Source organism: Rosa chinensis, chromosome 7, assembly GCF_002994745.2.
Source record: "Rosa chinensis cultivar Old Blush chromosome 7, RchiOBHm-V2, whole genome shotgun sequence".
Lineage (NCBI taxonomy): Eukaryota > Viridiplantae > Streptophyta > Magnoliopsida > Rosales > Rosaceae > Rosa > Rosa chinensis.
Window position 1 is genome coordinate 55,236,546 of NC_037094.1, and position 11,375 is coordinate 55,247,920.

The 11,375-nt window shown below is 36.0% G+C and overlaps 1 protein-coding gene across 1 annotated transcript; it reads left to right on the plus strand.

Moving 5' to 3' along the window:
- The first annotated feature begins 8,870 nt into the window (after positions 1-8,870).
- On the plus strand, positions 8,871-10,963 carry LOC112179566 (ethylene-responsive transcription factor ERF021). The gene is made up of 2 exons (XM_024318024.2): positions 8,871-9,670; positions 10,851-10,963. The coding sequence occupies exon 1, from the start codon at positions 9,080-9,082 to the stop codon at positions 9,668-9,670; it is 591 nt and encodes a 196-aa protein (XP_024173792.1). The 5' UTR covers positions 8,871-9,079; the 3' UTR covers positions 10,851-10,963.
- The last annotated feature ends 412 nt before the right edge of the window (positions 10,964-11,375 follow it).

Consider the following 11,375-nt stretch of genomic DNA (forward strand, 5'->3'; position numbering starts at 1 on the left):
AAAAGTGAGTATTGTAGATCTCATGTTTCCTTTTTTGGAAAGGACTCACGCGTTAGATATGAACTTTGTAGCCCAAAGAGCTAATCTGAATTCGCAGTCCAAACAGGCTTCTGCTTGAGAAACCTGATAAATCCAAAAGAACCATTTACGAGAAAGTTTAAAACCTATTTGAATACAAATTTACGATCTTTAGGTCGTTCTTAACATGCTGATGTTTTTTTTTAAATTTTTTGTCAAAACTGACCAAATTATTGTCATACATCAGGTTACCTTAAGAGGCTATTAAAAATTTGTATCACATTCAATAGCCTACTATCAGATGACCATTGCAAAAAATTTAGTGGGAAGACGACAATATATTAAAACTGAAGATTACACACAATATCACACCTTTTTTGGAGCACCATAACAAGAGATATCACCTAAATAACTTTAGCTATTCCCTGACACAGCTAGTACGAAATGGACATACCTAGAAACTGGCAAAACAAAAACTAAGAACTTAGGGGCCATCCTAATCCTAAACTTACAGATGAGTACAATACATGAGAAATTTTAAATACACACCCCTAATCACTTAATACACATCCCTATTATTTTATATTTCAAATTAAATTTTGTAGGTAGGTATAATGACCAAAATAGACATCTATGCATTAGAAGACAAAAAAATAGTCATATGTTCCTTATATATATTATTCTATTTATGTATAAATAGTTAGATAAACACAATAAATTTCTATACATGGCCTTCTAAATTAATACAAGAATAAAGTTATAAACTATCTAATTTAATTGTCCTTAAATAAATTGTACTTAAGTGAGGTCAGAAACCATAACATTTAGAATTTCAAAATCAATGGCATTAAATTTTTTTAAAACGGATCACTTTACTCCCATTTTTTAGTTAATTTCCTTCTTTTTTTTTTCTCTTAAGAGATATGATTAATCCATTTATTTTCTAATATAAAACATCACCGGTGAAAAAACTTTGTAATTGTTAATTTGTTTGGCCTTTCTAATGACAACTTTGTAGTTCAGCCATTGTGGAGAAACTACTGATATAGTTTTGGTTAAATGTTCAACTCATAATTTTATACTTGATCAACATGGTGTTTGGTGGATGAGAACTCAAATAATACAAAATCTATTTATATGCATATATTTAAAAGGAACAATAATAAATCTTTATGGATTTCTCAATAACTAACACAAGTAATCAATATGATTATTTACAAAACATCAAGTAATATACTAGAATATACTAATCATATTAAATAGTAGCCTTAATATAGTCAAATAATAGGATATTTCATGATTTTTGAGATTAATGATATTTTAGGTACTTTGGGTTGTGTATTTAGTAAAATATTAGAATGAGAAATTAAATTGGTGGTGTATTCAGTATGGAGTGTGTATTAAGTAATTTAAGGGGTGCATTTAAAACTTCTCAAAACTATATACTACATATGTATATAAGTATACATAGCTTGCTAGATAAATTGTCAACTGTTTCAGAAAAAAAGCTGGAAAAATAAATTTGTATACTAGTCCTCTGTGTAAAACACTTATTTTGAATATGGTCGAATTCTTATGTATAGTTATAGTTGTGAACTACATAAGACATATTTCATAATCAAGTGTTGGCATCACAAACGTCCTCCTTGTTGAGGGTTTGGCTCTTTGAGAAGGTCTTGTTAAAAGCTCTTCAACACGGATTCAATTATATTCAAGTGGAAGTGACTCTGGTTCTCACTAAAATCATCAATGACTGGTTTTCCCCTCCTTGGTGCTTAAAAACAATCATTCAAGACTATCAAGTGGCTAGCTGTTTTTTTTTTTTTTTAACTCTATTTTTTTTTTTCACCACATCCTACAAGAGGAAAATTTCACTACTGATAGATTAGCGAAACTGGGTCACTTTCACTGAAAGAAGTCACAATCTTCCCCCTAATGTTGCTATTACTTCAGTTTTTGATAATCTCAATGTTGGTTGTCCTAGAGATTTTTCTTTGTATTTTGTTTTTCTTATCAATGTGTGTGTGTGTGTATATACAGTGCTTCTCTGCTAAGGATCTCCACATATATTAAAATATGCGGATTTCCTTAATAGACTCACTTTCGATCGCATATCCACATTTCAACCGTTCAGTTTTTAGGTTCTAATGTATAGATCACTTCTGCAAATTTTCAGCCAAATTGATAATCGTTAAGGCATTCATAACTGCGATTTGCAATTATAAACCTGAACGGTTTAGGTTGGATAGATTCAGTTCGTTATTTGATTTAATCTAGTTCGATACCTTAACAATCATCAATTTGGCTGAAAATTTGCATAAGTGATCTATACATTAGGACCTAAAAACTGAACGATCGAAATGTGAATATGTGATCGAAAAATGATTCTATCAAGGAAATCCGCATATTTTAATGAATTAATTTCAGTTTATCCCTCTGAAGTTTGAGGGTGTCATCATGTCACCCCATGTACTCTCAATTTTAAATTTTTACCCCCTAAGCTTTCCAATTTTAATCTTTTGTGTCCAATCTCTGATGCTCCGTCCAATTTGGACGTTAAATCCAATAATGGAGCCCACTTTGAGGGCTAAAAAGATCATTTCATGACAAAAAAAAAAAAAAATTTCTCCTTCCTCTCTTTTTCACTTTCAGGGGTTTCTCACTTTTCGCTCTCTGCGCCAAATCCATTTCTCTCTCTCTCTCTCTCCCCTGCTCTGCACGGCTAGTCCGAAGCCTCCTTGAAACTAATATTACCTCCGGACCATTTCTTCTTCTGCGAGTCTTCTTCATCATCCGAACCGAACCACCAGGATAACACATCAGCAGTACCCGGCTTGGACTTGACCCACGAACTCCCATTGCGGCCGCGGTGTGACGGTGAACTCGGGTTAGTGGCGACGGTGGCGGTACGGCTGTAGGGTTGGCAGCGGCGGCGCCGTTCGTGGCAACCTTGGAAGACAGGTAGACTCTGTCTGTCATTTTGGAGGATGAAATTGAAATTGGGATTGGGATTTGGATTTGGATTAATCAAGAAAATGCAGGGAATGTTCCGGTAATGAATGGGTGCAAATTTAGGGCTGTCACTCGGTCGGTTCGAATCGGTTATAGGTATTACCAACTTCAAAACCAAAGCTTTCGGTTTCAAAATTGAGCTACCAATTACCAACCAAAATTTTCGGTTTTTAATCATATCTACCAAATTCGGTATTTCGGTTTTCGGTATTACCAACTTTAGAACAACTAATTCTTTGTAATATAAATTAAAATGAACAAAATTAGGTTTTTCAATTTTATAACCGTAAACTTCGTATTCATCTACTAATCATAGCTTTCTTCTATATATATGACATCAAATTTTATCTATTTTCAATAAAACTAGGTTATTTAACCATCTTGGACTAAGTTACTCAAAATACATGTACTATTAATTATGTAGTATATTGAGTAATGTTCATAATTATTATGAAAACTTTTATGTTTATTTCTTAATATACATGTATGTGTATTGAAAACCATAGTATATAAAGCTAATATTTAGATAATCGGTAGATTCGGTATTTACCAAAACCAAACCAACTTTTTCGGTAATTTTCGATTTCAGTTTTATCGGTTTTGGTTACTAAAAAGTCGGTTTACCAAACCTAAAGTATCGGTTGGTATTCGGTCGGTTTGGTAATTACCAAACCAAGTGGCAGCCCTAGGTGCAATCAACAGCTTTTGTTGAGGGTAAAGGAAGAGGAAAGAAGAAAACCCAGTTCCATCGAAAACCCAGCAATCCGATTTTTCAATTGACTAAGAATTTTGTATGGATTTCAAAAATTGAGAGGAATATGGGGTAAAGTTCAGGGATTAAATTGGTGGTTCTGATTTTGGTATTTGGATCAGGACTGTGGAGGTCGCAAATGAATCATGATGGAGTGGCTTTCAATTAGCTCATTGGACTGAGCTAATTGTATCGAATTGAAGGGTGGAGAGGGAAAAGATTCGATTGGGGAAGTGAAATTAGGGCTTCAATTTCAAATAGGAAGATTGAATTGTAGAGAAAGGACGGAGAGAGAGGCGATGAATGCATACACATCTGGGCATTCGACGGTGGTGGACGTCGGACTAGCTACGCAAAGCAGAAGAGAGAGAGGGATTTGGAGAGAAGAGAGAGAAACCCCCGAAAGTGAAAAATAGAGGAAAGAGAAAAGGTTTTTTTTTTTGGGTCATGAAATGACCATTTTAGCCCTCAAAGTGGGCCCCATTATCAGATTTAACGTCCAAATTAGATGGAGCATAAGAGATTGGACACAGAAGATTAAAATTGGAAAGCTTGGGGGGGTAAAAATTTAAAATTGAGAGTACATGGGGTGACATGATGACACCCTCAAGTAATTGCTATTTAAATATATTTCATAATCAAATAATTGCTATTTAAAAACACAGCAAGAATTAGGAAAAACGAAAAAACTCTCTCTTAGCCCTAGCGCCGCAAGAGAGACCCACACCTCCAAACGTTTCCTGTCCGGCAGCTGCCATGGGTAGTGCCGGCATCGCAGCGTTGTCCCTGTTGCTGGCTACCGGACGGGTACTTCATTGCCCGGGGTTTTTGGTCTGAAGAGAAGGGGTTGTCTTGAGGTTTTTTGGCAGGATGGTTGGCAGTGAGTTTTGGCCAGCGTCTCTGGGCGTTTTGACGTCGTTTCTGTGCAGATTCGGCATGGAGGTCGAGCGTCTGGGTGCGCTCATGGTGGATTTCCATATCCATCAGTGCGGGCTTCGTGGGGCTCGGGGTTGAACTCGACAACGGTGTGGGCTGCGTGGGGCTCGACGTCGGTTCAGGCTGCGTGGAGCTCGGCGTTTCTCGTTTTTCTCGTGGGCGGTGCGGCTTGTGGCGAAACGGGTGGTTCTGGTTTGTGGCGGGGCTCGTCGGCAGCGGAAAAGTACCGGCGCTGTATAGGCGGCTACGGGCGTGGTGGAGACGTGGTCTGGGCTTGGGTCCATTTATCTTGCTGGGCCTTGAGATTGGTCCTCATTCTCTTAGGGCTGCCCGACTTTCTAATTTAGGCTGGGGTTTTTAGCCCTAAGCCCATTTATATGTTTTTTAGTTTGTCTAAATTACAATAATTCCTTGTATTAGGAAACTAAGTACCGATGTGCACTCTATGTCTCTTTAGCGTCTCTGGAGTAGTACCGAAGGATGATATACGCTATTTCTACGTATTTGATTGTACAATGAGTATGACTATATATACGTACCACTTGTGAGTACTACCACTAACTTCTTGTCTGTCTATAAATGACAGCGGAAGGGTATATAACGGCCTATTCTGGCTTGTGATGAATATATTAGCACCCGTTTTGGGTTTGATTCAAAAAAAAAAAAAAAGTTAAAACACAACAGAAATACAAAAGAGTTTTATAAATTTGTACATCGTGATAAATATTCATTCTTTTATAGATAAATATTCTTTCTTTTATATTGTTAATGTTTTAGATTTATTTGAGATGAATCTCACTATAGAAGAGTTGTTAAATGATGAAACCTACAAACCGATCATATGTGAACCAAATCGCCTCTAATTCATTTGGTTTGATTTACATGCCTCATGTATATTTTCCTTGATCATTAGTTAGTCCAAAAGTTCAGACTTTTTTATTTCGATTCAAAGACGATTTGAACTCAAACCCGAACCAAACTAGATAACTATGTGCAGCACTGAAATCAAAAACCACGTGTCGCACGGCAAACATTGCATTATCAAAACTCAACGTTGAATGTCTCAGAAAATTGAGTAGTAAAAGAAAGAAAAAGAAGATAAACAAATGATCGAATGAATTCCTTTGTTCTAGGAGCATCCAGTGAACGCGGAGATCGTATCTTTGCAGGTAGCTAGGTATCTCTAAGATAAGTAAACCTTTGATGACAACGTTGATTATTAGAACTTGGATGTGATTCGGTCAAATTATTAAGAAAATAATTGAAGCATACGTACCACCACCGTAGCTTTCAATCGATAATTGCAGCTTAGCAAGATCCAGCTGTTTTAATTACACTAAAGAAAGACCACGGGTTGAAATTGATTGTATATGCCATCGAGTTGTTACCCAATAAAACCAACACGTTTGATTTGTGCATTTTGGAGTGCTTCTGAGTGTCGCTAACAGTCTAGCACCACAAGAACTAGAATCACTAACTGGACCCCTCTCTAGGTCTCTAACCAAAAACAGAAAAAAGAGAGACAAAACGAAAAGGTAATTACCCAAGTCAAATCTTAAGGCCCTAACCTAAACCTACAACTTTCCACCACGCCCCACTCCTTAACTACAGCCTCAGTACGTAGTATTAGTACGCGTACGTAATGGTGTTGTGGCAAACCGAATTATTGCCCTTGCTTACTCATTTTATGTTGGAGTTTTATTTCAAAATATCTGTTAGGAACAATTTAGTTACTTATACACCTTATTATATTATTTTATTTCTAATTTAATGTGACTCGGTTCATTCTACATTTTGGTATGTATTGAGCCATACAACCCCAACATAATATATTGCCTTTATAGAAGTAGAGCGTGTTTATGCAAAAAATCTATCAAATTATGACTTGTTTGTTTAACGTTGAGAATCATTGTTACTTGGGAAAAATCGAACAGTTGATTATACTCACCATAACTAGAACACTAGCTCTCTCAATGCAAAACAGTTCATCTGGCAGGTTTATTTCAGGTTTGACTTTTATTTTTTCACTAAACAATTGATCAGCCCCTTTTTTAACTAAATGATACATGCAATCGTACGAGATTACTTAAAAATACTTAGAATTTATATAATAGTTTCTTGATTAGCTTAAACATATGTAGGTTGATGTAGAATTAGTTGTGGTCCTCCTATTAATATATGAACACGTGTGCACTACTAAGTAAACACGTGTGCACTACTAAGTAACAGCATTCTACTATTTTCGAACGTTGGTAGGGTATAGACTATAGAGTATAGACTATCCAAAAATGTCGGGACCGTCGGGTATAGTATTAGTATCTAATAATTTTTGATTTCTAATTCTCGGAATATGGTTGGCCTATTTAATTTAATTAAATCAAAGGTATGACTGTGCGCATTGTCAGGTTTTGGCCACCTCATCGATTGGTTGCTCTCATCGTTCACCAACTTCCAGGCTGCTAGCAATCCAAGGATCATCGATCTAGCATTACGCTAGATTGATCGGAATCTCTGTCGTTTACTTGAGAATATAGCGAGAAAGTCTTGCGTGGCGGTGCGGTCGTTCAATCAGTGCCTAAAAGAGGGTATTTTGAGTATTGCATTTTTAAAAAGAAGGGGTAATTTCGGAATAAGGAAAAAAATTTCTGAAGTGTGATTGATCAGGCGTACCACATGTCTGGTACGCCTGACGTACGCAAGAATTTTTCGAATATAGCTCATTCTTAACGGACTTCTTTAATTTATAGAGTATGATGATAATTAAATATCGGTATTTCAACAGTTTAATTTTTAGGTCTTTATGAGTATATCACTTCTGTAAGTTTTCATTTAAATTGAAAATCGTTTAGACATTTATAATTATGATTTACCATTTTAAACATAAACCATTAAGGTTGGACAAATGTAATTCGTACTTTTTCATATGATTTAATACATTCTAAAAGAATTGTTCAATGATGAATCAATTATGTCGTTTGTAATTATTCATATCAAATACTACTTTTTTAGCAAAAGACCAAAAATCAAAGGTCATGTAAACGCAAACTCATGCATGTTCGCCACCCTTGCCTCCATCCCAGACAAAAAGTTGAAAGAGGAATACATAATAGACAACGAATAAGGAGTCTTAATCACTGAGGAAACCACCGCCTTTAACCGGAGCCGAACAACCTATAGGGGATGTTCCAATACCCAACATTGAGAACAAACCTCTTTACTAGCTTCCTGTAGGAGAAGCCAAGCTCGACCTTGTTGTTGTTCAAGCTTAAACCTCACCAATTTTAAATCATGCTCGTAACATTAAGCTCAATCCAAACTCTAACTTTCTAGAGTCATGGGTATGATACTATGATGCTAAATATGTCCATCCCAAGCACCAAACCTCAGGTTACACCGATAATGATTCTGACGGGCTGATATTTCAAAGCAGGGAGAATCTTATTTAATTCAATTATATAAAAAAACGTAAACAATGAATATTTCACCGATACTTAAAAAATGAATTATTTTAACATGAGATTAATAGAGAAAAACAACTGAAAAGAAAAGAAAACGAAAGGACCTGGACCAATGATTATATATATATATATGTATATATATATTTTTTATGGCATGGCTTGAACAATTAGACACTATTATGACGTATAATGACGTCATAATTATAGATCAAAGAAATATTGCATCTTGGTCAAGGTACTTTTGAAGTTTGGTATGTTTCGTTCCCTCTCTTTCTTCATCAGATAACTTTAGTCTTTCACGTATATGATTGATAAATCAAACTCAGTACCCTCTTGTCTAAGTGTCTTAGCATTACATCACATCTATATATTTCTTTTTATCTCTTACCAACAAAATCTTAAGCTCTGTTTGAGAAGAAGATGAGTGGGTCCAAATTACAGGCCACCTGGGCTTCAAAACCGCGTTCTACAGGAACCCAAATTCCTCTGCATCAAGTCCCTCTCTTTATCCATTAATCTTTCTTCGGTTCTCTGCATCATTCCTCCCCAAGATTTTATACCTTAAAATAATCCCATCACTAATTTGTCAATGTTCTGATTCATCATTGCATGAACTTTCATTCCCCCAGATTTTTAATTTCAATTAGTTTTTAAAAAAATTTAGAGTGCTCTGCCAAAACAATGAGAAGATATTTATATGTAATTTGTAAGCATGCACATACAGAATTAAGCAACTACGTGGAAGCTCGCTTCCTCTTCTCCTAGGTTCAGTCATATCACCCCACAGATTCTTACTTCTATAAATACCTTATCTGATTACATTATCTTCCATCGAATCCTCTGCTTCGAAATTTGAAATACCACCAACTTCCCCAAACATTTCAATTAACTCGAGACTGTGTGCATGGGAGAGCCCAATTCCAGCAGCAGCACTGTCTACGGTGCTGCAACTTCTGCCTACAGAGGCGTCCGCAAGCGAAAATGGGGCAAGTGGGTGTCTGAAATCCGCGAGCCGGGGAAGAAAACCCGAATTTGGTTAGGGAGCTTCGAGACCCCCGAGATGGCTGCCGCGGCATACGACGTGGCAGCTTTGCATTTCCGAGGACGTGAGGCCAGGCTCAACTTCCCGGAACTTGTCAACTACCTGCCACGCCCTGCCAGCTCGAGCCCCGACGACATACGCATGGCTGCGCATGAAGCGGCTTTAAGGCTGAGGAGTAATGATGGTGACACTACTAATTCTTTGGGGGCAGCAGGTCATTGTGACGTTGGGAGCTCTAGCTCGAGCGGGGTGGCTCCGGTGACGGTGAGGCTGTCACCGAGTCAAATTCAGGCAATTAACGAGTCTCCCTTGGACTCGCCCAAGATGTGGATGCAAATGTCTGAGGCCCTTATGTTTGAGGAATCCATGATGTTCTCTAATGACTTCGACGATGAGGGCATGAATAGTAATCAATGGGAGAATATTCAACAAGATTCTCTGTGGGATCCTTAGGTAACGTTTTGCATAACACAAATGACATAATCACTATATTTAATCATCATATCCGACAATTACATTGAGTTTTATAATTAGGTGTGACTAAGTTTGACATATATTTATTATGGAAATAATTTCTTACAAAACTCTCTAATATATGATGTTGTTAGACTGTGGAACGAGCATGACGAGTTTGACTTGATTAAACTCAGCGTACTTGATCACAGTACTAATAACATAATATGTCAGACTGTATAGGAGAATAAAATTTCCTATATATATATATATATATATAAAATCAAGATGAATGGTAAGCTTTGAGCTTCTATAATCATTCATTGGCAAATATATATACACATAAAGGAAGGCCATCTAGGGATATAGCACTAGAGGGTCACTATTTTTTTTCAGGGAAGGCCAATTGTGTTCACAATATTAAGAGATACCTTTGGCGGGTCCCTTTTAACATTTAATGATTTGGAGGGTTTCTAATAGCTCCATAAGCATTTGTTGTAGTGGGTGTGATTGATTTGATTCGTGTAAGAGCCACAAACTCACATATTGGCTACTCTTTTTAAATCAGCTGTTGAAGAGTCTGGTGTGTTTCATATGTAATGGAATTCAAATTATATTATCTTTTACTATATTTTGACAAGTCATATACCTTTTATCTTAATTAAATTTTATTTTTAGTGAAGTATTCCCCGTTTGTTTTCTTATGACATCAATGTCAACCTCACTAACAAAGAGCTTACATGCGCTCCACAGTCTCAACAACTTTTACAAAAAATATACAATCGAGTGTCTGATCCCTTTATCTGAAGGTATTCCAAATATTACAGATATATAAAAGTTAGCAAATTGGAGGAATCTAGACAATTGACCCGAATAAAAATATACAAATATGCTTTTGTTTAAAGATATCTCTATTTGTGTTTAGCCCAAACTCTAGGTTACTTGACCTAGTGGTAATAGGGTTCAATTAGAATGATCTAGATTCCTAATCAATGTACGATTACTTTCCTTGTATAATTGAGATTCTATGCATTGTAATCCTCTATATAAAGAGGCTCCTATTATCAATGAGAATACACAGAAAATTCCTCTCAAATTCAGTTTCTCTACAACACGTTATCAGCACGAAGCCCTAACCCTGAAATCCTAATATCTCTAATATCGTAGCCTTCAATCTCAGGAGCCCAGTTACCGGTCTCGCTTGCGCTTCCCCCACACTAAAGCAGCTGCACTGCTGTCAAAGAAAAAAAAAAAAAAAAGGCTTGAAGACGCAAGACACTAGAAGGCAGAAAGAAAAAGAAAAAAAAAAAAAGGACGCTCAGAGGCAGCAAAGAAAGAAGGGTGGTTCTAGTTGGACCTCCAAATTTGATATTTGGACCTCCAACATTTTTCAATTATTAATAGACTTTGTCAAGTCATATGAAAAGACAAATAAAGACAAAGAGATAAAAATGAAAAAAAAAAAAAAAAATACTCTTCTTACCTCCCCAAATATAGCATTCAATTAAATTAGTTTTTTTTTCTTCATAATTTCCTTATGTGGAGTATATTGTTTTATAATTTATCTAAAACAATTAAGTAAAAGTAATAATCATAATTTAATACAAAATTAATTCCAAAACAATCTGATTTAGAATTTTCTTAAACTAAATTCATTGAATATTATGATATAGTTATTACTCAATCGTCCAACTCAAAACCCTTG

Excerpts from the sequence above, each read along its gene's own strand:
- LOC112179566 (XM_024318024.2), top strand. The coding sequence starts at position 9,080 with ATGGGAGAGCCCAATTCCAGCAGCAGCACTGTCTACGGTGCTGCAACT.